General features: G+C 33.4%; 1 protein-coding gene across 2 annotated transcripts in view; it reads left to right on the forward strand.

Moving 5' to 3' along the window:
* The window catches only part of DSCAM (DS cell adhesion molecule), a 683,895-nt gene that overhangs the window by 416,866 nt on the left and 239,199 nt on the right, over positions 1–27,830 (forward strand). For both annotated transcript variants that reach the window (XM_031959192.1, XM_031959191.1), the window contains exon 11: positions 6,412–6,585. In XM_031959192.1, the coding sequence (XP_031815052.1) occupies positions 6,412–6,585 (174 nt within the window). The remainder of the gene's footprint in view (positions 1–6,411; positions 6,586–27,830) is intronic.

The following is a 27,830-nucleotide window of genomic DNA, read 5'->3' on the forward strand; positions in this document are numbered from 1 at the left end:
AAAATATTAGACATATTTGGTTCCACTGAGAAACTTCTCTTACTTTATAGAAAAGTGGGAGGGAAAAAGTGAAAAGGGAAGGGGTAGGCTAGAAGGAAATCAGAAGTAGTAAGGGAAAGGTATAAGAAAAGGGTAGGGACTCTAAAGGGGGAGGGCTGTTTGAGGCAAGTAGTGCTCATGAGTAAAATACTGGGGAGGAGGGAAAGGGGAAAAGAGAAAAGTATAAACTGAGGTTAATAAGATGGCAGGAAATACAGAATTGGTGGTTTTAACTGTAAATGTGAATGAGGTGAACTATCCCATAAAGTAGGAGCAGCTAACAGACTGGATTAAAAGCTAGACTCCTACAATATGTTTTTTTTACAAGAAACACATTTAAAGCAGAACAATACATACAGAGTAAAGGTAAAATTTGGCTGGAGCAGAATCTATTATGCTTCAAATGAAGTAAAAAAAAAAAAAGCAGAAGCAGCCATCTTGATCTCAAATCAAGCAAAAGCAAAAATGTATCAAATTAAGAGATAAGGGGGGACACTATATCTTGCTAAAAGATACCATATTTAATGAAGCAATAACAATACTAAATATATAAGCATCAAGTAGTATAGCATGGAAATTCCTAAAGGAGAAGTTAAAAGAACTGCAAAATGAAATAGACAGCAAAACTAAAATAGTCGGAGATCTCAACTTTGGTCTCTCAGAATTAGATAAATTGAACCACAAAATAAATAAGAAAGAAATTAAAGAGGTATATAGAATACTAGAAAAATTTGGTAAGATAGATCTTTTGAGAAAATTGAATGGAAACAGAAAGGAGTACACTTTCTTCTCAACACTTCATGGAACCTATACAAAAATTGATCATATGTTAGAACATAAAGAGCTCAAAATCAAATGCAGAAAGGCAGAAACAATAAATGCATTTTTCCAGATCACTATATAATAAAAATTACATTCAATAAAAGTCCAGCAGAAAATAGACTAAAAAATAATTGGAAACTAATCTCATTCTAAAGAATGAATGAGTGAAACAGCAAATCATAGACATAATTAGTAATTTTATCCAAGAGAAGAACAATAAGGAGACAGCATAGCAAAATTTGTGGGATGCAGCCAATGTGTATGTAAAAGGGGAAATTTTGTATCTCTAGAAGCTTAGTTGCATAAAATAGAAAAAGAGAAGGTCAATGAATTAGGCTTGCAACTAAAAAATCTAGAAAAAGAGCAAATTAAAAACCCCCAATCAAATACCAAATTTGAAATTCTAAAAATAAAAGGAGCGATAAATAAAATCAAAAGTAAAAAAAAACTATTTAATTAATAAAGCTAAGAGTTGGTTTTATGAAAAAACCAACAAAATTATGTTTTATAAGAAAAAGGAAAGAGGAAAATCAAACTATTAGTGTCAAAACTGAAAAGGGAGAAATTTCCACCAATGAAGTGGAAATTAGAGCAATAATTAGGCATTACTTTGACCAACTTTATGCCAATTAATTTGATAACTTAAGTGAAATGGAGGAGTACATACAAAAATATAGATTTCCCAGATTAACAGAAGACCAAATAAATTACTTAAATAGTCCTATCTTAGAAAAAGAAATAGAATAAGCTTTTAATCAACTCCCTAAGAAAAAATCCCCAGGTCCAGATGGATTGACATGTGAATTTTATCAAACATTGAAAGAACAATTAACTCCAATATTATATAAACTTTTTGGAAAAATAGTGAAAGGACTCCTACCAAATTCCTTTTATGACACAGACATGGTACTGATAACTAAAACAAGTAGGATAAAAACAGAGAAAGAAAATAACAAATGAATCTCCCTAATGAATATTGATGCAAATATCCTAAAATATTAGCAAAAAGATTATAAAAAATCATCCCCAAGGCAACACATCATGACAAAGTAAGATTTATGCCAGGAATGCAGGGCTGCTTCAATGGTAGGAAAATTATTAGCATAATTAACTATATCAATAACCAAACTAACAAAAGCCATGTGATTATCTCAATAGATGGAGAAAAAGCATTTGTTAAAAACCAACATACTTTCATATTAAAAACCTTAGGGAGTATTAGAATAAAGGGACTTTTCCTTAAACTAGTCAGTAGCAACTATTTAAAACCATCAGCAAATGTCATATGTAATGAGGACAAATTGGAAATATTGTCAGTAGGATCAGGGGTGAAACACGGTTGCCCACTATCACCATTACTATTCAATATTATATTAGAAATGCTAGCTTTTGCAATAAGAGAAGGAAAGGAAATTAAAGGAATTAGAGGAGGTAATGAGGAAACTAAATTAGCACTCCTTGTAGATGATATGATGATATACCTAAAGAATCCTAGAGAATCAATTAAAAAAACTATTAGAAATAATCCACAACTTTAGGAAAGTTGCAGGATACAAAATAAATCTACATATAGCATCAGAATTTTTATTCATCACTAAAAAATTCAACAACAAGAGATACAAAGAGAAATTCCATTTCAAATAACTGTTGATAATATATAAAATATTTGAGAATCTATATGCAAGGGAAAGTCAGGAACTAAATGAGCAAAACTACAAAACTCCACATAAATAAAGTCAAATATAAACAACTGAAAAAATATCAAGTGCTCTTTTATAGGTCAAACAAATATAATAAAAATTATCTAAAGCAATATATTGATACACCAATCAAACTGCCAAGAAACTATTTTAATGACCTAGAAAAAATAACAACAAAATTCATCTAGAAGAACAAAAGGTCAAGAATTTCAAGGGAATTAATGAAAAATAAAAGTAAATGAAGGTGTCCTGGCTATACCAGATCTAAAACTATCTTATGAAGCAATGGTAATATAAACCATTTGGTACTGGCTAAGAAATAGAATAATTGATCAGTGGAATAGGTTAGGTTCACAGAACAAAATAGTGAATGACTATAATCTAGTGTTAGACAAACCCAAAGACTCCTTCTTTTGGGATAAGAATTCACTATTTGACAACAACTACTGGGAAAATTGGAAACTAATATGGCAGAAACTAGGCATTGACCCACACATAACACCATATACCAAGATAAGGTTGAAATGAGTTCATGATCTAGACATAAAGAATGATATTATAAACAAATTTAAAGAACATATGATAGTTTAACTCTCAGGTTTATGGAGAAGGAAGGAATTTGTGACAAATAAGAACTGGAGATCATTATTGATCACCTAATAACCACTTTGTAATCTTTCATTACCCCAAAACCTGACTGCAGCTTTTTTTTTTTTGTTAAAATGAGTAAAAAGGCAAAGGGGCCTCTAACTATAGATAGCTTCTATAGTGAAAGAGAACTGATATCAAACCCTGAGGAGACTAAAAACAGATTGTCTCTGGATGAAACCCCAAAGAGGGATATGATCAGGTCCCCATCACACAAAGCTCTTATAGAAGAAATTTTAAAAGGATCTTAAAAGAGAGCTAGAAGAAGAATGGGGAAAGCAAAGGAAAACAACTCCCAGGAAAACAGAAATTGTGAATTGGAAAAAGAAAATAACTCCTTTAAAAAATTGGTGAAATGGAAAAAAATTCCACAGAATTGTTAGACTTAAGAATGAAAAGGTAGAACTTTCCACCAATGAAGAGGAAATTAGAGCAATAATTAGGAGTTACTTTGCCCAACTTTATGCCAATAAATTTGATAATGTAAATGAAATGGATGAATACCTTTAAAAATATAGATTGCCCAGATTAACAAAGGAAGAAGGAAATTGCTTAAACAGTCCCATTTTAGAAAAAAGAAATAGGACAAAATATTAATCAACTCCCTAAGAAAAAATCCCCAGGACCAGATAGATTTACATGTGAATTCTATCAAATATTTAAAGAACAATTAACTCTAATTCTATATAAACTATTTGAAAAACTAGGGAGTGAAGGACTCCTACCTTATTCCTTTTATAGACATAGACCTGATACCAGGTAGGACAGATAGGACAAAAATAGAGAAAGAAAATTATAGACCAATCTCCCTAATGAATATTGATGCAAAAATCTTAAATAAAATATTAACAAAGAGATTACAGAAAATCATCCCCAGAATAATACACCACAACCAAGTAGGATTTATACCAGGAATGCAGGGCTGGTTCAATATTAGGAAAACTATTAGCATAATTGACTATATCAGTAACCAAATTAACAAAAACCATATGATCATCTCAATAGATGAGGAAAAGCATTTGATAAAATCCAACACCCATTCCTATTAAAAACACTAAAAAGTATAGAAATAAATGGACATTTCTTTAAAATAGTTAGTAGCATCTATTTAAAACCATCAGTAAGCATGATATGTAATGGGGATAAACTGGAACCATCCCCAATAAGATCAGGAGTGAAACAAGGTTGCCCACTATCACCACTACTATTCAATAATGTATTAGAAATGCTAGTTTTGGCCATAAGAGATGAAAAAGAGATTAAAGGAATGAGTAGGTAATGAGGAAACCAAATTATCACTCTTTCCAGATGATATGATAGTATACTTAGCAAACCCCAGAGATCCTATTAAAAAGCAATTAAAAAATAATTCACAACTTTAGCAAAGTTGCAGGATACAAAATAAATCCATATAAATCCTCAGCATTTTTATACATCACTAACAAAATCCAACAGCAAGAGATACAAAGAGAAATTCCATTTAAAATAACTTTCAATAGTATAAAATATTTGGGAATCTATCTGCCAAAGGAAAGTCAGGAACTATATGAACAAAATTACAAAACACTTTCCACACAAATAAAGTCAGATCTGAACAATTAGAAAAATATCAAGTGCTCTTGGATAGGTTGAGTGAATATAATAAAGATGACAATACTCTCAAAATTAAGCTATTTATTTAATGCTATACCAAACAGACTCCCAAGAAACTATTTTAATGATCTAGAAATAAATAACAAAATTTATCTGGAAGAACAAAAGGTCAAGAATTTCAAAGGAACTAATGAAAAAAAAAAGTCAGATTAAGGTTGGCCTAACTGTACCAGATCTAAAACTATATTATAAAGCAGCAGTCACCAAAACCATTTGGTATTGGCTAAGAAATAGACTGGTTGATCAGGGCAATAGGTTAAGTTCACAGGACAAAACAGTCAATAACTTTGGCAATCTAGTGCTTGACAAACCCAAAGACCCCAGCTTTTGGGATAAGAATTCACCGTTTGACAAAAACTGCTGGGAACCACACTTAATACACCAAGATAAGTTCAAAATAGATTCATGATTTTGGCATAAAGAATGAGATTATAAATAAATTAGAAGAACATAGGATAGTTTACCTCTCAGACCTGTGGAGGAGGAAGGAATTTGTGACCAAAGAAAAACTAGAGATCATTATTGATCACAAAATAGAAAGTTTTGATTATATCAAGTTAAAAACTTTGTACAAACAAAACTAATGTAGACAAGAGTATAAGGGAAGCAACAAATTGGGAAAATATTTTCACAGTCAAAGGTTCTGATAAAGACCTCATTTCTAAAATATATAGATAATTGACTCTATAAGAAATCAAGTCATTCTCCAATTGATAAATGGTCAAAGGATATGAACAATTTTCAGATGAAGAAATTGTAACTATTTCTAATCATATGAAAAGGTGCTCCAAATCATTATTGATCAAAGAAATGCAAATTAAGACAACTCTGAGATATCATTACACACCTCTCAGATTGGCTAAGATGACAGGAAAAGATAATGATGAATGTTGGAGGGGATGTGGGAAAACTGGGACACCGATAAATTGTTGATGGAATTGTGAATACATCCAGCCATTCTGGAGAATGATTTGGACCTATGCTCAAAAAGTTATCAAACTGTGTATACCCTTTCACCCAGCAGTGTTTCTACGGTGCCTATATCCCAAAGAGATCTTAAAGAAGGGAAAGGGATCCATATGTGCAAAAATCTTGTGGCAGCCCTTTGTGCAGTGACTAGAAACTGGAAATTGAATAGATGCCCATAACTTGGAGAATGGTTGAATAAATTGTGGTATATGAATGTTATGGGATATTATTGTTCTGTAAGAAATGACCAACAGAATGATTTCTTATTCAGTTTTTATTTCTTTTTTATGTTCATTGTTCAGTTTTAATGATTCATTAGTTCTTTTATTTTAAATTCAATGTTTTACCCAGAAACCATATGTAGATTATTTTTCCTGATGTCTGAGTTCTTATATAATAATATATATGCATTTCTTTCCATAGTATGCCTATATTAGTGGGTACACAGCAAGGAATATTACTATATCCCATAGCTACCTGATAAGATACTAATATAAAATTCACTTCTATAAATCTTACTTCTTTGAAGTGACTTATCTTTTGTGTACATTTGGCTTATCCTTTTTTTATTCTTTTCCAGGTGCTGGGGTTCCTCAGTTCCAACCAATTGTCTTAAATGGCCGGATCCAGGTTCTCACAAATGGTTCTTTATTGATTAAACATGTTGTTGAAGAGGATAGTGGATATTATCTCTGCAAGGTCAGCAATGATGTGGGAGCAGATGTCAGCAAATCCATGTACCTCACTGTTAAAAGTAAGAGACCTTTAAAATATCTAAAAGTTTACTGTGACATATTTGTAAGTTATATTTTTCTCTCCATCCTTTATCTATTCCCCATTCCCTTTCTTTCCTATTTGATTCTGTAAAGAGAGAGAGAGAGAGAGAATTAATAAAAACTTAACACTTTTTAATAAGCATTTATGATGGCTTAGATGATAGACTTCTAGGTTTGACAAGAGGAAGACCTGAATTCAAAGCCAGCCTGAAATATTTACTATGTGACCCTGGGCAAGTAATTTATCCTCTGTTTACCTTAATCCACTGGAACATCACTCCAGTATTTTTGCCAAGAAAACCCTTTGAATGAATCATATGGATATGATACACAAGGTCGTAAAAATTCAGATACAATGAGCAAAAGCAAATGCTGTGAAACTAAGTACTTTTGCCTCCTATCTCTATTGACAATAAAGACTAGTACAGTTTAAGGGATGCTTATGTCTCTAATATCTTTAGGACCTTATTTAATATCTTACTGTAGTCATTATGGAAACATCTTATAAATTAATGATAGAAACAATTCTCTTCAAGGTTTCACTTTTACATACTGTTCTATATGAAAAGATTTTTTCATATTAATTCATATAGACTTTCTTTTGAAGCTTGCTATGTAACCATATATTTGGCAAGCAAATGACAAAAAAATATGCTAGCCTATTCAACAGCATCCTTGGGACTCATGCTAGTTGGCTACTTGAATATTGAGTGCATTATATTCAGTTTTTAGTATTTTAATGATAAATCAATTTATGATGAGTTCTGAAATTGAACTAATTGAATCCACTTTATAACAGACAAATTCTGTTATGTCTATTAACATTACTATCAAGAAATATAAAGTTAAGGAGGTAAACATAATGTTATAAAAATTGGGCATGATAGATCTTTGGAGAAAATTGAATGGAGACAAAAGTATGCTTTTTTTTTTGGTGGTTCATGAAAGCTATACAAAAATTGACCATGTATCATGACATAAAAACCTCAAAATCAAATGCAGAAAGGCAGAAATAGAAAGAAATCTAACTCCTCTGTTTGTATAGAACAGCAAAAAATGAAAATTATAAGCCACATACATAAGCCAGATACACATGTATCTCTTAGAACAAGTGTGACCTCCCCAATAGGGGGGACTAAACATGAAACTCTACAATAGACCAACCATAAAATGTAATTAAGAGGAAGTGGATCTGTATCCCAGAATATATCTTTATACTTTAGTCTTTTCTAAAAAGCAATCAATATTTGGAATATGTCAAAAGAGGCTTCAATACTAGCATTTATTTCACTTTTGATGTGGAGATAAAATAAGGAATTTAAAGATCATCAAATACTTTACAAAAAGTTTATTTTGCTCTAATATGGCAAGGATATGAAATACGAATAAAGGGGCATTTAGCTTTTTCTGGACATTTTCCTTCTTTCCTTCTTGAAAAATGAACATTTTTCAAGGTGAATAATAATATGACTTGGAACGGTTTTGAAAATCCAAGTCTAAGACACACAGATTACATTTGTATTCAAAATTGCTCAATGCACACAATCTGCAGAATAGAATTGTTGAAAGTGGGAAAGAAGATATCACTCCAACATCTCTTCAAGTTCCTAAAGGGAGAGAAAGACAGGAAATAAATGATATTATAAAAAGATTTCAGTCTCTCATGTCCCTATCCCCAATTTTCTACACTTCAGATTTTAATATTTTTTTTTCATTGGTGAAATCTGCAACTCTTCTGTTTGGACTGAGTTATCTTGCTCCCCAAAAGGCAGCAATTTAATCGATATTATTTGGTATATATTTTCATATCTGTATACTTTTTGATTTTTTATTTTGCTATTGACTTTGAGAAATGTATTTTTTTGTTATTTGCTACGTGTGTTCATTGGAAATGGCATGTGGTGGGAAAGAAATTAAGTCATGAATTAAACTTAGGATACTCCTTTTCCCCTTAAAGAACAATGATAAGGAATTTCAATTGAATAAGAAAAGCATTTCCACATTATTAGAAATAGATAGATATAACTCCAGTCCATTGTCCTCTCTGTATGGAAAGCAGAGTGGCCAGCCTCTACTTTCAACCATTTTTTCTTCCTATTAAAACCTAAATCTTTCTTTAGGTAGGGGAAAGAGAGGATACAGTTGTCTGTACTTGCCTCTTTTTAAGACACATTTAGAAAGAGCCATGTGGAGAAACATGTGGAAAATAACAAAAGCAATAACCCCCTTATCTCACATTATCTGAAATATTTAACTAACATATATATAACAGGATTTCTTTTGAATTTTAAATCAGAAGAATAAAATCTAAACTGAAACATCAAATATAGGACAAAGTAGATAATAGAAAAGGGAAGAGCAAATTTACCAAATAGTAGATTTTTCTTGTTCAATTTGGTCTAAGATTGTTCTTACTAACTTGTAACTACCAATTTCTAATGCTGTTAGTCCAGATATTTATATATCTATTTATTGTATCATTTATATAGCCACTTACAATATGTCAGGCATTGTATTGCTTTACAATTTTTATCTCAGTTGATCCTCACAATAGTTCTGGGAAGGAGATAATATTGTTATCCCCCATTTTACAATTAAGGAAACTGAAGTAAAGAGAGGTTAAGTGACCCTTGGGGTCATCCATAAGAGACTGAGGTAAGATTTGAACTCTATCTTCCTGACTCCGGACCCAATACTATATATACTTTGCCACTTAGCTGCTTGAAATTCCATTGCATTACACAGGACAAGGTTAGTTGAATTTATTTGTTTAATATACTTTTTCCCTAGTTTATTGATCAGTAAGCCACTTTGTCCTACTCTTCTTACTTTGGAATTAACATTGTGCCTTTCTCAGAATCTCTCTGCCACTAAGGCAAATTATATTTCAAAGTCATAAATAAAGTAGATTGCAAATTTTTTCTTTTTGCATAATCAAAATTTTATGCTTTGCTACAAGAGAAATCAGCATGTTAAAGCAGTGGATTTTTATTCATGTTAGGAAGTGAGATATCCAAGAGGTTTAATGAGGAGTTCTAATCAGTTCATAAAATAATCATGTTTGAGTCTTACTGTGAAAACACTAAAAAGATCATTCTGGGATCATCTATTTTCTAAATATTTTCTGTCAGAACCACCCTTCACACTTATGGAATCTCTGGACTTATCAGATTTCCATGTTTTGCTTAGACAATTACATGGGTTATGAAATTTCTTGAAGGCAAGAATATATTCCATGTAGACAAACATTTGATAATGACTTCTTGAAAAACTACTTTACTTGGTACTATTTTAAAAATATGACATGTCTTCTATGAATTTGGCTCTATCAATTTCTTCTTGATCAAATGTCTCTGTTCTTTCCCACTATTCTAATTTCTTGACCTCAATCTACACATATTCTTAATGTTCTATTTTAAGCATACTGTTCATTCTTTCTGCCACCAAATGTCTTCTCACATTTTCTGATCTTCTAATGAGTAGTTTTTAGCCATTGCTTCTAATTCAACAATAAGTATATTCACTAAGTACCTATTTTAAATAGTGTTTTTTCCTAATTACATGTAAAGACATTTAAACATTCATGTAAAATTGTTCTTCAGTTTTCTTCCTTCACCTTCCCAATACCTAAGAAAGTAAGCAATTCAATATAGATTATATACATGAAATTATGTAAAACACCTCCACATTGCTGTTTATTCTTTATTCCTGAAGAGGATCATAACATTAGAAAGGTGATGTCATGACTTCCAAATAAATTGGATTTACATGAAGCAGGGCTGTGTTAAGTGAACAACCTTACTCTCTTCTCCTGAGCTATTTGGATCCAGTGTCAAGATATAGATCACAATGACTGGAGATGGCTTTGGTTTGTGATGAGAGAATTTGGCTTTTTAAAGTAAGGTCTTTCCCAGATCTCATTTTTTTCTGAGACTATACACATTCAATGATTAAGGCTAGGTAAGAAATAAGGCCTGCAAATGGTCTCTTTTACCTAGTCAAAAAAAATCAATCTTGAAGGGGAAAACCCTCAGGATTTCAGTCCAAAAGGGAAAAAAATATTTACATTCTCTCTGAGTCATCAAAACCCAAACAATTAACCAAGATAAGCCTGGTCTGGGGCCTGCTGTTGGCCAGTCTATGAGAGTCAGATTGAGGTTTAAGGCATGATCTTTAAAAAAAAGAAAGAAAGAAAGAAAGAAAGAAAGAAAGAAAGAAAGAAAGAAAGAAAGAAAGAAATCTAGCAGCAGTTGGTTGGTGTATTGGATAGAGCACCAGCCCTGATGTCAGAAAGACCTAAGTTCAAATCTGGCCTCAAGATATTTAACACTTCCTGGCTGTGTGACCCTGGGCAAGTCACTTAACCCCAATTGCCTCAGCCAAAAAAAAAAAAAAAAAAGAAAAGAAAAAAGAAAAAGAAAGAAAGAAAAGAAAAGAAAAAGAAAAGAAATCTAGCCTATAAAAAATACCAAGATATCTTAAAAGGTTTTAGTACTTGGAATTTATATTCCTCTGGGCAGAGTACCTGTAGGTAAGTGTATGATTGTCTTTTTGGACAGAGTGAGAAAGGAAGAGAGGCAAGAAGGAAGGAAGGAAGAGAAGAAGGGAGGAGGAACACAGGAAGGAAGGAGAAAAGGAAGGGAGGAAGGGAAGGAAAGAAAAAGGGTTTGTCCTTCTTTCTCAAAAAGGACCATGACATCAAGAAGGTGATTTTTATAACTTCCAAAAAAATTGGAAAGAAGTAAGTTGGGCTATTCAAAGTTACCAGCCTCACTCTCTTGAGTCATCTGGGTCCTGTGGCAAAATATAGATCAGAATGACTCGATATGGTCCTACATGCAGTGGGAGACTTTTCTATAGTAATCATATTGTGAACTAAGGGAAGATGCAAAATTAAATATCCATAGGCCATAGTCCCAAAGAGATTATAGTCTACTATGGAGATCTCTCTCTCTCTCTCTCTCTCTCTTTCTCTCTCTCTCTCTCTCTCTCTCTCTCTCTTTCTCTCTCTCTTTCTCTCTCTCTTTCTCTCTCTCTCACACACACACACACACGTTAATATATTCATGTGCATATGTGTGTAGCTGATATCCTTTTACTACATAAACATACCTAACATACATGTGTAGATATGTTTATATAGTAAAATGACATCAGCTACATACATATGCACATGTGTACATATGTATATAGACATATATACACATAGCAAGATGCATACATATATGTTTACACACAAACACACTCAAGTAACATAAAGGTTTCAAGGTTTCAAAGAATTACCAAAGAAAATCTTATGTAAATGGACGGGGAAAGATTCTCCCTACTTGGGAAATCATGAAAAGCTTAATGAAGTAATATTTGAATTGAGTAGGGAGAATATTCTAGTCATAGGAAACAATTTGACCAACTGCATAAAAGTGAAAATAAGATACATTTTCCAGTTTGATTGCAACATAAAGGTATTGAGGACTAATAGAATAGTGGTGTCCTTGAGAATGATGAGGAAATTTGAAGAGTGAGAAAGTTTAAGGGTATTTTGAACATATCTAAGTTGAGATGAATGAAAGGCAGTTGGAAATGAAAGGCTGGAGCTCAACAAAAAATTGGGGCATAATAAGTAGATCTGAGAATCATCAGCACAGTGATGATCATAAAATACTGTGACTGAAGAGGTCTTCAAATGAAATAGTATAGAGAGAGAAGAGAAGAGATCCCAGGACAAAGTCCTATAGGACATCTGTGGATAGAGAGTATGTCCTGGATGAAGATCTAGCAAAGAACACTGAAGAGCGGTTTGATAAATAGAACCAGGAGAGAATAGTGTCCTTTCAAAATCTAGAGAATAGAATGTTAAGGAGAAGACGGTATATAAAAGTGTCAAAGATAGCAGAAAGGAGAACAATAAGGATTGACAAAAGGCCATTTTATTGACCTTAGTATTGATCATTAGTAACTTTAGAGAAAGTAGTTTCAGTTGAATGGAGAGGTCAGAAACTTGACTGTGAAAAGTTTAACAAAAGGGTGAGAAGTGGTGTGAACATAAATGGTATAAGAGATATAGGATAGTGATTAGAAATGAAAACTTCAGACCCAAATAAATTCTTGGAGTGAGTGGTGGAAAACTGTATTCCATTTCCTGCAAGACACAGACATAATACCCCTTTTTAAAGAGCACAACACATAGTTTATAGAGGCCAAAATCAGCAGTCATATTCTATAATCTTGCCCTGCTTTAGCCCTTCTCAGAATTTCCACATTAGGAGAACCTTCAAAAATCTAACATTTCATGACACTGCCTCTACATATATTCTAGATATGTTTCCATGTTCCCTCTCCCCTTGGTACATCATTCTATGTTCGAAAATGTGAGTGTCTCCTCCTTAAGAGAATAGAAGTTAATATATACGAAGTGTACTACACATGCTCAATTAAAATTTTTGCTTGTCCAGAATATAAATAAGGATCGTTTGTACTTAACTAGCACCTGCAGTTACTTCTGATTGACTTAAGATATTCTTTAACTCTCTTTAGCCAGGATGTACTGATCCTAAACTTACATCACATTCTTTTCTACTATGGCAACAGAGATGGAAGTTGTGAGACTGAACTGTAGAAACAAAACCTTACAATTCTCCTTCTCAAAACAATCAAGTGATTTTTCTCTGAAGGAGAAACATTGACATGTACTATAAGGAAGGAAACAGTAGACAAGGAGAGATTGAATATAAGTGTTAGATAACAGAGAAAACAATCTTAAGAACTAAGACCACCTCTTCATGTGACACCAGAGTGAAGGAGATGGTGGCAGAAATGACACTTTCAATGACATTGGATAAAGCCAGTTCAACTTCTCTCAAAGCCTCTTGAGCTTCTTTTATAAGATGGCATGGTGAGTTTAAAGCACTGCCTCCCCTTAAAATGTCATATAATGGCTGCAATTGATAGGTAGTCAAACCTAACCCTGGACACATCCATTGGATATCTCCTATCAATTCTGAAAGTCATTTGAGGTGTTTAGCTTCTCTGTTCTTAAGGAATGTTTTTGTACTATAAGCACCTTAGGATATACTCCACATCCTAAATATTGAAAATGAGCATGTCTTTGAATTTTTCCTGGAGCTATGTACAATTTGTCATTCCTTAGTGTTTCCATGGTCTTTTGTAGACATGCTTCTAACATTTGTCCCTCAAGTGCACATCCCATTTCTTAATTCTAACACTTTCACATCCCAATATATCATCCATGTAATGTAATAACATAACTTTTGGAAATGCTTTTCTTACTGGAATAAGAGGAGCAGCAACATACATTTAACACAAAGTAGGGCTATTTTTCATTCCCTGTGGCAAAACTGTCCATTCATATCTTTTATAAGGCTCAGCTAGGTTAATGCTGGGCACTGAAAAGGCAAATCTTTTCATATCCTCCTTATTTAGAGAGATAGAATAGAAACAATCCTTAATGTCTATAACCCAAAGAGGCCATTTTCTAGGCAATTGAGTAGGAGATGGAAGTCCAGGATGAAGAGTTCCCATAGTTTCCATCTGTTCATTTACCTTTCTTAAATCCATCAACATCCTCCATTTTCCAGATTTCTTTCTTACAACAAATACTGGGGAATTTCAAGGACTTAGAAAAGGTTGTAAGTGTCCTTGATCAAGTTGCTCCTGTATTATATCTAATAAGGCCTGAATTTTATCGCTACTTAAGGACCATTGTTCTATCCACACTGATGTATTAGTTTTTCATTGGATTGAAACAGGTGAAAGTGTTGGCAGGCCTTCAACAACAGCCCTGCCTAAAAAACTGAAGTACTCATTTTTAATCCTAATTGTTGTAAAATTGTCTCTTCCCCACAGATTGATGGGGATTTTTTCAACTATAAAAGGAGATTCTTCCTGTTTCATCTTCAAATGTCCCTCTCAAAGCAGTAGCACTAATTTCAGCTGCTATTGATCCTCCTACAACAGACATGTAGGTGTCTGCTTTAATCTTTGGCCAGTGACGGGTCCAGTTGACACCTCTAATGATTGTACGATCTGCACCCTTGTCTATCAATCCTCCTAATAATATACCATTTATATAGATAATGAGTATATGTCGGTCAACTGTCACAGCTGCTGTCCAATATATTCCTGGATTTTGTTGCTTAGAGTCAGAATCTGGGCGACTACTACCAGATTGCTTATCAGTCTGTACCAGTAAACCCAATGCTACTATTTCTCCTGGTTGATAAGCCACACATTGTCTACCTGTATTAGTGACTGGGCTATTACCTACACATTCCTCAGTTTCCCACATCAGTGTATGGATGGACACTGTTTTGTAAGTACTCTCAGGAGTAAAATGGTCAAGCCTACTCTGCCTGGAGGCAAGGGATCCATAGGCTGGAGAGGAACAGATTTCACCTCTCTAGGGGGTGTCTCAGTAGATCCAGCTGCATACAACTCTATTCTTCCCAATTGTAATCCCTTTCTCCCATCAAATTGCTTCCTGGCTGACTGGTCATGTCTGGGTATTGAACTTCTAGGCACTCTCTGAGTATAGCATCGGCTGCCATCGTGCCCCAAGTATTTTTTGTCTTGGGCCCTGGGGCTGAGCACCTCATCACATTTCCCTGAATCAGTCTACATTCTGATGCCCAGTGGAAGCCTCTGTTGCATTTTGGACATGGGGTATTGGGTCTTGTTCTCCCACCCTGTTTTCTCACTCTGTCTCTATGCCAACACTGAGCTTTCAGATGCCCTACTTTATCATATTGAAAGCATTAATGAGTCTCTCTGGAAGTCCCTCGCCAAAAGGGACCCTATCTCCCCATGTTCAGATCTTGGGAAATCTGCATCATGGCCTGGCTATAAAAGGTTGTACCCACTGAGGCACAGTGTCTTATGATCTCCTCTAAAGGAGCATTCTGGTGTAGTCCTAGTATAATTCTTCTACAAACCTCATTAGCATTTTCTTTAGCAAGTTGCCTTATCATAATGTCTGTTACTGCATTTTCACCATTAGTTTGTATGACAGCTATCTGCAAACATCCCACAAAATCAGCAAAGGGTTCATTTGACCCTTGTGCAATTTTTGTGAAGGCCTCACCCTTGTCATTTTTACTGGGGAGAAAAGCCCATGCTTTGACAGCAGCAGCAGCAATTTGCTCATATGTTGCTATGGGGTAATTAATCTGTACTGAAATTTCTGCATAAGAACTTACACCTGTTAGTTGGTCATAGGTGATTGGAGGATTAACTCCACTATGACTATTTTGTTGGGCTTGTATCCTACAGAGCTCACTATATTCAGAAAGCCACAAGTTTTGTCCAGGTTCTAAGCATGTCCTTGTTATAGATTTCCAGTCCCTAGGGGTTAAGACTTCATAAGCCAAATTCTGTAATAACATCTTAACATAAGCTGATGTAGCCCCATAAAGAGTACAAGCCTTTTTCAGGTCTTTGAGAATTTCTATATCAAAAGGAGTGTATCTTTTATTTTCTTGACCTGAAGAATTAAACTATTGAATCACAGGATACATTCCTATTTTCAAATCAGCTACATCCTGCCCTTCTTCTGTGGCTTTAAGTACTGCCTTTTGCAATCTAGTCATAGGAGGGGGTAATTGCTTAGGAGGAAGTGCTGGTGATATCACTGCCCTTCCCACTACTCCTCCTCCCTCCATCCATGTTGATGGGGGCATGTCAATAATCTGTTCCAGTTTAGGGGGGGGGGGGATTGAAGCTACCTTGTGAGAGCCAGAATCACCACACTCTTTGCTACACCCTTCATCTTCACTTAACTCCTTATGCTCTCTGGTGATAGAGCCATTAGTCTGTTCATTGTCTTCCTCTTTTTCCTCACACTTACTCATCTGGCTGTCTTAAATTTTTTCTTTTTTCTATAACTTGCAGGATTCTTTAAGGTCAATTATATTATGTTGTATATATAGAATGTTTCCTTGGAAATTGAACTAGGACCTTTATCATTGTAGTATTCACATAGCTGATCTCCGACTAGTTTCCAATTATCTGGCCCTACATCTTCTTCCTTTAAAAACCAAGGGGGCATGTGTTCTAATATACCCAAGAATCTAAAGATCTGCAACCAAGTTATAATTAAACCTTGTCCCTTGATCAACTTAACTATGCTTTCTATAGCACCCACTCAGGGTGGAGGTGGGGCTGGCACTGGGGGAGAATCTTTTCCTAATATTTGCCCCATTTTAGCTAGAAAAGGTTACTAGTTTAGCCCTTAACAAAGTAAGTTCCCTGTCTATTAAAATACTCACCCTATTTCCTGGTCACTGGGGACTTCTTCAATGAAATTAGGGCCCTTGGTCCACACGTTGGGCACCAAATGTGAAGACTGAGTTAGCATCCTGGATACCTTAGAATCAGCTGGAGTCAGGATAAGCAAAAGTCCTTGGTCTTTATTCTTCGTCTTTGGGGTAGGAGTGAATTGGATGGATGCAGGTTCTCCACGACCTCTCCTCTTCATCTCCCACCTAAAAGTGACCCTGCTAGTCTTACTCCACCCCTTACTCCCTCCTACAATTCTCTATATACATCAGTTATAGAGCCAGCACAAAATAGTGGGAAGGGCCATTTTCTGAGCATATGCTTATAGAGTATTGTCTAATTGGTAATTAGCCTTAAGTGCTCGGTTGTCCAGCCTCAGTGTATTAACTCAAGAGTTTCAGCCCTTTACAATAAAATGTGTGTATTTGCATGCATTTGTGTGCATATGTGATATTCAACATTAACTTTAATAAAATAGACAATAAATTACTTATTGTTCCTGAAACCCATCTAAGTAAAATGATAAGGCTCTAGGATACCATTTTGGTCTATTCACATCACCTATAATCAATTTTGTATTAGTGACATTTGATAATCTATAATCTTTCTCAGAAATAATCCACATCTGTCTGTTGTTTCTATATGTTGTTCTCAGTTTTGTGACTTTCTTTGCTTTACTCATGTCCTATATTATCAATCTTCAAATCAAATAACTCGCTAAACCACCATTTTCACTTTTTGTATCAAAACTCTGTGGGACTTCTTTCTATTAACTGAATATACCTTAAGAGATTCTCCAAACTGCAAATTCACCCTATGAAGTTTCTTTCTAGAGAGAAGCAGAAATAGACAACTATCAGTGAATGGTTGATTGTATTTTTTCTTCAAACTGAATATGATTGTAACAAATAGCTTATGACATGAGCATCAAAATTTCATTTTTTGACTCTCTTTCTATGACTATTTCCTTTTGTTATTTCAACCTGCAAGCTTATGTTGTTATATTGTCATATACTATGAAATAAGAACATCGAACTCTACTCAGTGCTCGTAACAAATAAGTTAGACAAACATGAATTGAAATCCTACTATTTGAATTATATTGTATTAGGTCTTGAGGATACAAAATACATGCCTTCAGTATATTTATATACCATTGCTTATCATACACAAATCCTAAAAATGCTTAAGCAGAAAAAAAATTAAGTTATTATGAAATCCTAAGAAACCCTAAAATCTGACTCAGTCTAGACTAGATTTTTATAAAAATGAAAAAGTAATTATGATGGAATAAAATTGAGCCAATTTATTTTTTTCCTCTTTTAGTCAACATTTCCTAAGATAAAAAGGGATCTTCAAAATCACTTAGATTAGGAGCTTTTTTTATTAAATCTTTTTATTTTGAAAACATATTCATAGGTAGTTTTAAACATTCACCCTTGCAAAACGTTGCATTACAAATTTTTCCCTCTCTTCCCCACCACCTCCCCTAAACAGCAAATAATATATATATAAAACATGCAATTCTTCTATACATGTTTCCACAATTATCATGCTGCACAACAACAAAAAGAATGAAAATACTATGTTGTCATTCACACTCAATTCCCAGTCCTCAATCTGGGTGCAGATGGCTTTCTTCATCATAAGATTGGAATTCTTCTGAATCATTTCGTTGTTGAAAGAGCCACATCCATGTATAATCTTGCTGCTTCCATGTAGAATGATCTTCTGGTTCTGCTCACTTCATTTAACATCTGTTCATGAAAGCGTCTCCCCACCTCTCTGAAAACATCCTGCTGATCATTTCTTATAGAACAGTAATATTCCATAGCATTCATATACCATAACTTATTTAGCCATTCTCCAATTAATGGTCATCCACTCAGTTTCCAGTTCCTTGCTACTAAACAAAAAGGCTGCCACAAACATTTTTGCACATGTGGGTCCTTTTCCCTACACGCTGGATCAAAGGATATGCACAATTTGATAACCAAAAGGCTATAGTTCCAAATTGCTCTCCAGAATGGTTGAATCAGTTTATAACTCCACCAACAATATATTAGTGTCCCAGTTTTTCCACGTCTCCTCCAACATTTATAATTATCTTTTCCTGACATCTCAGAAAATCTGAGAAGTATGCAGTGGTACTTCAGAGTTGTCTTAGTTTTCATTTTTCTGATCAATAATGATTTAGATCAACTTTCATGACTAGAAATGATTTCAGTTTCTTCATCTGAAAATTGTTTGTTCATATCCTTTTACCATTTATCATTTGGAGAATGGCTTATATTCTTATAAATTTGAGTCAATTCTCTATATTTTTTTTAGAAATGAGGTCTTTATAAGAATTCTTGAATGTAAAAAATTGACTATAGTGTCTTGTGAACCTAACCTATTCCACTGATTGACCAAATGGTTTTGATCTCCACAGCTTTATAATATAGTTTTAGGTCTGGTATATCTAGGTATTAATTTGCATTTTCCCCATTAATTTCTTCATCTTTTGTTCTTCCAGATGAAATTTGTTATTATTTTTTTTAGATCTGCAAAATAATTTCTTGGTATGGCACAGAATACGTAGATTAATTTAGGTAGTATTGTTATATATTATGTTATATATGTTATATATATTGTTATATATATTCTCTTGGCATACCCATGAGCACTTGATATTTTTCCAGCTGATTAAATCTCAGTTTATTTGTGTGGAAAGTGTTTTGTAGTTGTGTTCATATAGTTCCTGACTTTCCTTTGGCAAATAGATTCCCAGATATTTTATACAATAGACAGTTATTTTGAATTTAATTTATCTTTGTATCTCTTGCTGCTGGATTTTGTTGGTAATATATAAAAATGCTGATGATTTATGTGGATTTTTTTGTATTCTGCAACTTTGCTAAAGTTGTGAATTGTTTCTAGCAGTTTTTCAGTTGGTTCTCTAGGATTTTCTAAGAATATCACTATATCATCTGTAACGAGTGATAATTTGGTTTCTCCTTTACCTACTCTAATTCCTATAATCTCTCTTTCTTCTCTTATTGCCAAAGCTAATATTTCTAATACAATGGTGATAGTGAGCAACCTTGTTTCACCTCTAATCTTATTGGAAATGGTTCTAGTTTATCCCCATTGCACATTATGTATATGCTGATTATTTTAAATAGATGCTACTGATCATTTTAAGGAAAACTCCATTTATCCCTGTACTGTCTAGTGTTTTTACTAGGAATGGGTGTTAGATTTTGTCAAATGCTTTTTCTGCATTTATTGAGACAATCATTATTTTCTTTAGTTTTGTTATTGATTTAGTCAATTATGTTAATAGTTTTCCTAATAGCAAACCAGCCCTGAATTCCTGGTATAAAACCTGCTTGGTCATGGTGTATTACCCATGGTGTATTAAGATTATGAATTCTTAAACTGGAATCTGTCAATGTAAAAAAGAAATGATAACTATTTTTCAAAATAATTGGTTTTCTTTGCAATCTTAAATGTCATATATATATATACATATATACATACATTATTCCAAGAAGGGAGACTGCTTTAGGAGACTGCTAGATAAGTCCAACAATATACACAAAATATTAAAAAAAAACACCCAGCCTAGTCCAAACCTGTTATTTTAAAGAAGAAACTGAAACACAGATAGGTAAGTGCTTTGCATGATGAATATGAAGATGGTAAGAAGACTCAGATTCTCTACCTCAGAATCTTAATAAAACTCTACACCAAAGAATCAATTGTCATATTTGCACTATTTTAATTCTTACTGAATTTTTCCTTAAATTGAGCTCATCTGCAGTTATCCTACATTTGCCTTCTAGGATCAAGCAAAACAAATCTTTTTCATGACAATCATTTAAATATTTGATCAAAAAAAGGAAAAGGATAAAAATATTTATAGCAATTGAAGTTATGCCCATCAGTTAGATAATAGCTAAATAAAATGTGGTATGGTTATGATGTAATACTAACATATTCTAAGAAATGATGAGCAGAATTCTTTCAGAAAAACATGGAATTACATGAGCTGATGCAAAATGAAATGTACTATAAACAAAGTAACAGCAATATTGTAAGATCATCAGTTATGAATGACTTTAGTGTTCTCAGCAATACAATGATCCAAGGAAACTCTGAAGGACTTATGATGAAAAATGCTATGCCTCCCCAAAGAACTGATTGTGTTTGAATATATATTAAAGTGTACTATTTTTATTTTATTTTTTGAGGGTTTTTTTTAATCTAGATTTCTTTCACAATGTGATCAATTAGAAATATTTTGCATGACCATACATGTATAACTACTTGCAATTAGAAATGAAACAAGAGAATAAAGAAAGCTGACACATCAACTCTTCACAAGTTATTATCATCCTTTTGCAATGAAAAGGCAGTTTGACTAATTTTCTCCCAAGTAATTTTTAAAAATATGGTGTGACTAGCATTGGAAGCTTTAATGAGTAAAGATCCATTACAAGTTTTCTTCTCCAACATCTTCTATCAGGATACTGTCACACTTTCTTGGTTTTATCTCTTCATCTTTACCTCCATTGACCATCTTGATTTAACTTTCTTTTCTGCTTACTCAATTGTTCTCTGCTCTAATAAAGAACCATTTTGAAGTTCCTGCCTTTACTAGAATATTATTCTCACCAAAGTGCCATAATTTGATAGCTTTCATATCTTCCCTTCTAGTAAAGAATATAATGCCAAGAATTGCCAGTGAGCCATTTTGAATTTTGCTTTTAAAAAGTGAATATCCAAGGAAAAAAATGTAGTAATGTTAATGTACTTGCATTTCCTCCTCTCCAGATTTCTTTTTATCACTCTTCCCTACCTCACCAAAACTCTCCCCTATCCCCCCCAAAAAACGAAAAACACACATACACACAACAAATGGAGAAATGCAAATATAGGAGTGCCAAGAGGATTTAGAGGTCTATAAAAACAACTTTGTCTTGAATGTTATTAATTATCTTTTCACTTTGCTTAACTTTTGAGGAGGATTGGACAGGGATGGAAAACTATGTATATGTAAATATATGCCTAGAATTTTTCTCCCCAGTCATTGGAAAAACTGTGATGGATTATATTCTATTCCCAATTTGCCTTTCTTCTGCTGCTGTCTAAGAGCAGCTCTGGTAAATTCTGCAAACATGTAAAAGGTTCCCTAGACACAAACACTTGTTCTTGTTAATAGAATGCACCCCCACCCTTTTTTGTCCTAATGAGCTATCTGTAAGATGAACAAGCTCTGAGTGCTGCTTGCTGTCTCTTCAGACCTTCAGTAGGGCTTTGATTTAAACACTTGCACTTTAATCACCCATCATGTGTCGTTATCCCAACAGGCAGCAGCAGCCTCAAGATACAAACTCCAATAAATAGCACTGAAAATCACTGAAGCAATCCTTTGTTGATTTTCTTTTACAGCTATTCAGTGGCAGATCAGCCATCATAACAACCCAGCCTGTAGCAACAGGGTAAAATTAAATGTAAAGTTTTGTTTAGGGTAATTGTTATAAAGCTTCAACTTTTCCAATTTTTTCTTTTGGATCCATAATTCCTTTTCAGCCCTCATAACCCAAAACCTGTAGTAGTGGCCTAAAATGGATAACATCTTAAGATAATTGCTAGTGTACTCCAGTACTTAACTTCAAGCACTTCTGTATGCAAATCCTCATACAAGTGGCTGGATTGGTTTTCTTTAACATGTTCCTGGGGAAAAAATATGGATACTACTTCAAGCAGATTGTCTAATTAGTGCCATAACTTTTCCTTCTTCCTTTTTATCTTCTGAAGTTATGGATACAGCAATATTTGTGACAAGCTATTAAAATCAGAAGCTCTTCAAGTAACCACTTACTATGGTTACTTGATACTGTGTCTCTGTGCTAATTATCAGTTCTGGTTTGGAAAATCTCCATTTTTTAATATCAATCATTATATAGATTGTTTTCCTAATGTTGAACTATGCCTTCATATCTTCTATAAAGTCAAACCTTCATGAACAGTTTAATGGTTAAGCTATGTAATATTTTGACATGTTTTACTTAAAACATTTGTTTTAATATTTATTAATGATATTGGTCTTTTTTTTCTGCTTAGGTATCATGGACTATCTAATAAAGGGATTATTGTAGGATTTTCTCTTGCCTTAAAACTTCATTGGATCAGGAGATTATAGGTTTACAATCCTGATATCCTGATATTACTTCCTCATTCCCTGAGTACAAAGGAGCCACAAGATGCTCCAGGAGCATCGTGATTCATGAGTAATACATAGTGACAGGTAATTCAGCTAGGGAGTTTCACTTACATGAATCAACTTAAATTATTTTTGTTGATATCTTTCTCTTGCTACTGCTAAGTAATTTTAAAAAATGTTGAAAAACTTTTGAGTGTCTCATTTATTCCAACATTGAATCTAAACTTTCCAAACTGATCTCAGCCAAGACCAGCCCAGAGCATTACTTATATTATCTTACACTCTGGAATAAACCTATGAAGCTAATTCTTTTTTTTTTTTTTAATTTGGACAGATCATATGCAATCATATGAACCTTTTAATATGCCAATACAAATTAAACCAAATGTTGCAGTATATGTGAGTTGCCAAAATTCCTTTGGAATTTAACTCCTTTATATTTATTAATTACCTCTAAAGTTAGGACCAAATATGACAAGATTTTCCCAGTGACTATATAGCACAAATACTAATATTTTGAGGTTAAAATAACTTTCTTGGGGAAACTAGATGGTAAAGTAGATAGAGCATCAACCCTGGAGTCAACAGCACCTGAGTTCAAATGTAACCTCAGAGACTTAAATACTTACTAGCTATGTGACCCTGGGCAAGTCCCTTAACTCCATTTGCCTTGTAAAAAATGAAACTTTCGTATTACCTGAGTTCAAATCTAGTCTCAGACACTTACTGTATGTTTGATATTAAACAGGTCACTTGATGTTTGTCTCAGTTTTCCTTATCTGTAAAATGAAGTAGACAAGGAAATGATAAACCACTTCAGGATATTTAACAAGAAAACCCCAAATAGGATTATGAAAAGTTGGACGTGATAGTAATGACTGAACAACAACAATGAATGTAATATATGCATGTAAAAGTACAAATATATTGTATAATTTAGATATAACATAAGTTCATTAACAATATCTATTATGTATATATTCATTTATTCATTTCTTTTATTGCTTTCAGATTATACAATTTAGAATTGTAATGAGTTTTAGACATCCCCTGGAGAAATCATCTCATTCTTGAGAAGTGGAAATTGAGGTTCAGAGAGATTAGATAACTGAGCTAAAATCATATAAGTTTTAAGTAGCAATATGGGAATTTAAATCCATGTCTACTGGTTTGAAATGAAACACTAATTTTACTTTACAATACTGCTTTTCCCCCTAAAAGCTATTATTATTTCATAGAAGCCTTCATCTCCTTCATCTTTTTTCCTTCCCTTTTGTCCCCATTCCAAAGCCCTAAACTCTTCTACTTCTAATGTTTCTGTCCTTATTGCTATCTTCTAATGATTGGTATTTTTTCCCAAACAACTAGAAAATGTAGTCAGTTCAATTCAATTTCATTAATTACTAAGCAATTATTATAAGCAAATTATCATGCCAGTTGCTAAGAAGAGAAGAAAGTGATCCTATCATTGAGAAATGTGTCTTCAATTGAGGAGACACCACATATATACATGCACAGAGAAGTAAGTACATACTAATTTGATCAGGCAGAAAGTATTAACTAGAGAACATACTATAAGCTAGAAAATGTTTTAAGAAGAAAGTTTCTGAAATGAAGTTTTAAGAAAGCTAGATGAAAGTGAAGAGGGAGTACATTTTAGGCAAGAAGATGATGCAAAGGCATGAAGATGGGAATTTGCATATCCAGTTCAGGGAAAACTTTTCATCTAAGTTTAGGGAAAAAAAGAGTTTTCAAGTGTGATGAGAATGATGATATGAAATGTTTTACAAGGTAAATGAAGACCAGATTTTAAAGGAATTTAAATTCCAAACTGTTCATGTTTTATTCTAGAGGCAATAGGGAGACACTGAAAGATTTTGAATAAGATTGGAACATGGCCAGAACATGTATCATAAGAATTTTAAACTGTGAACAAAGTAATGGATGTATTACAGAAAAGAAAGACAACAAGAAAGACATTAACAAAATAGATGCTGCAATAATCCACTTTCTGAACTAGGATGTCATTTGAATGAGTACAGAAAAGGGAAGTATATTTGAGAAATAATTTAATGGTAGAATTTTTTAAATGATTTTGCAATTATTTGTGGTGAGATGAAATGAGGGATGAAGAAAAATAGAGGATGACTCCAAGGTTCTATGAATCTGAGTTACTGAAAGTATGGTGGTACTCTCAAAAAAAAAAAAAAAGGCAGAGAAGCCTTAGAGTAAAAATTGATTAAAGAGAAAATATGATGTGTACCAGTTAGGACATATTAAATTTGAGAAATTAGTGGGACACCCAGGTAGAGATAGCCAGTAACTATTATGGGAATTGAGTTCAGAAAACATATAGGTATAGATATAATTGGTATAGATTGAAACAATGGTACCTTCCTTGAGGGAAGGAAATTTTTATTTTTTCAATTTGTATCTCCAGCACTTAGCACTATGCTGGCACAGAATAGGCTAATTGATAAATATTTGTGGAATTGGAATGAATTGATCTGCAGATGAAATCACCAAAGGAAAAAACATGGAAAGAGAGGAACAAGTCTTAGGGTATGAAAGATGGATGATGATCTAACTAATGAGACTAGGAAGGAACAATTAAGCAGAGAGGGGAAGAACAAGGAGAGAGTAGAGGCACAAAAGCCAGAAAAGACATGGAGATATCCAAGAGGAAGGAGTAATAGAAGGAGAACAGTCAAGTAGAAAGAGGACTGAAAAAAACAATTTTTATAATTACCATTTTTTATATTATCAATAAACTTAAAGTGGACAATTTCAGTCCAGGGACAGGAAATTGTATTGCAAGAAAATAAGAAGTTAAGTGGGAAGAAAGGGAATAAACAAGAATAAGCAAACCAATATAAATGTTTCTGGATAAAAGAAAATCAGATATAGAATGCAAGCTTGAGGGGTGATAGGGAAATGGATAAATAAAAAGTGGTATGTCAATGTAATGTAATATGACTTTACTGCAAAAAATGAGGAATATAATGAATATAGAGAAATATGAAAAAGCATTAACAAATACAAAGTGATATAAGCAGCTTAGGAAAAAGCAATATAAATAATGACAACAAAAATGCAAATGGAAATGTTTGGGGTCCAGAGTAGGTGTGGAATGAATTAGATCCTCACATTCCCACAAAATTAATAAGAACCATTAGGGAGGAATATATAGTTCAGAACTGTAATAGTTCATGATATCTTTATCCCTGAAGCAGTGATCTGAAATCTGGCTTTAAGCTCTTTGGGAAAAACTAATGTAAGAAGAGTTTTTAGGACTTTATTATAAAGGTCTTCAGACCCCCAAGGAATCTACTTTACAACTGCCTTTTAACCTTCCTCCTGGAAGCTTTTATCTGTTTCTATTATCCTACATTGTACTTAGCCATCTTAAGAAATAAGTGCATTGTGAAGTGTGTGTGTGTGTGTATGTGTGTGTATGTGTGTGTATCTGTGTTAACATAAAGACCTTTTTTAAACCATTGGACTTTAATGATACACTACCCAGACACGAAAGAATAGTAACTCTAAAGCAACTAAAATTCATATAGGTCATTTCCCCTTGTTACAATCCTTTTGGGATACAGACCTAGTAGTGGAATTGCTGGGTGAAAGGCTAGGGTTCAGTCTGGTTGCTCTTTGGACATAATTCCAAATTGCTCTCCAGAATGGTTGGATCAATTTACAACTCCACCAACATTGCATTAGTGTCCCAATTTTCCCATATTTTCTCCAATATTTGCCACTTTCCCTTTTTGTCATATTTGCCACTATGATAGGTATGAGATGGTACCTCAGGGTTGTTTTAATTTGTATTTCTCTAATCAAGAGTGATTTAGAACACTTCCTTATATTCACATAGATAGCTTTGATTTCTTCATCTGAAAACTGCCTATTCATATCCTTTAACTTTTTATTAATTGTGGAATGGCTTGCATTCTTATAAATCTGACTCAATTCTTTCTATAATTGAGAAATGAAGTCTTTATCAGAGACACTTGCTATGAATATTTTTTCCAGATTTCTGTTTTCCTTCTAACCTTGGCTATGTGTATTTTGTTTATACAAAAGCTTTTAAATTTAATATAATCAAAATTATCTATTTTGCATTTTGTAATACTTTATATCTCTTGTTTTGTCATGAAAATTTCCCTTTCCCATAGATCTGACAAGGAGACTATTCCTTTCTTCTCTAATTTGCTTATAGTGTTTAATATTTAATTTATCTCCTTAGTTTCTTTCTTGATTATTTTTGGTTGGATTTTTGAAGTTCAGAGAGAGGACAGTTGAGGTCCCCCTCTAGTATAGTTTTGCTATCTATTTTTTCTATAATATACAACTTTTCCTTTAAGAATTTAAAGGCTATACCACTTAGTGCCTATATATATATAGGATTGATAACTTCATTGCCTATGGTACCTTTTTAGCAAGAGGTTGTTTCCTTCCTTATCTTGTTTAATTAGATCTATTTTTCTTTTGCATTGTCTGAGATCAGGCTTGCTATCTCTGCTTTTTTGTTTTAACTTCAATTGAAACATAATAGATTCTGCTCTGACCCCTTACCTTTTATTTTCTCTGTGTCACTCTGTTTTAAATGTGTTTCTTATAAACAACATACTGTAGTATTCTGGTTTTTCATCCAATCTACTATCCACTTTGGGATGGTTCATCCTATTCACATTCAATTATTTCCCTGTGCATTTC

Source organism: Sarcophilus harrisii, chromosome 3, assembly GCF_902635505.1.
Source record: "Sarcophilus harrisii chromosome 3, mSarHar1.11, whole genome shotgun sequence".
Lineage (NCBI taxonomy): Eukaryota > Metazoa > Chordata > Mammalia > Dasyuromorphia > Dasyuridae > Sarcophilus > Sarcophilus harrisii.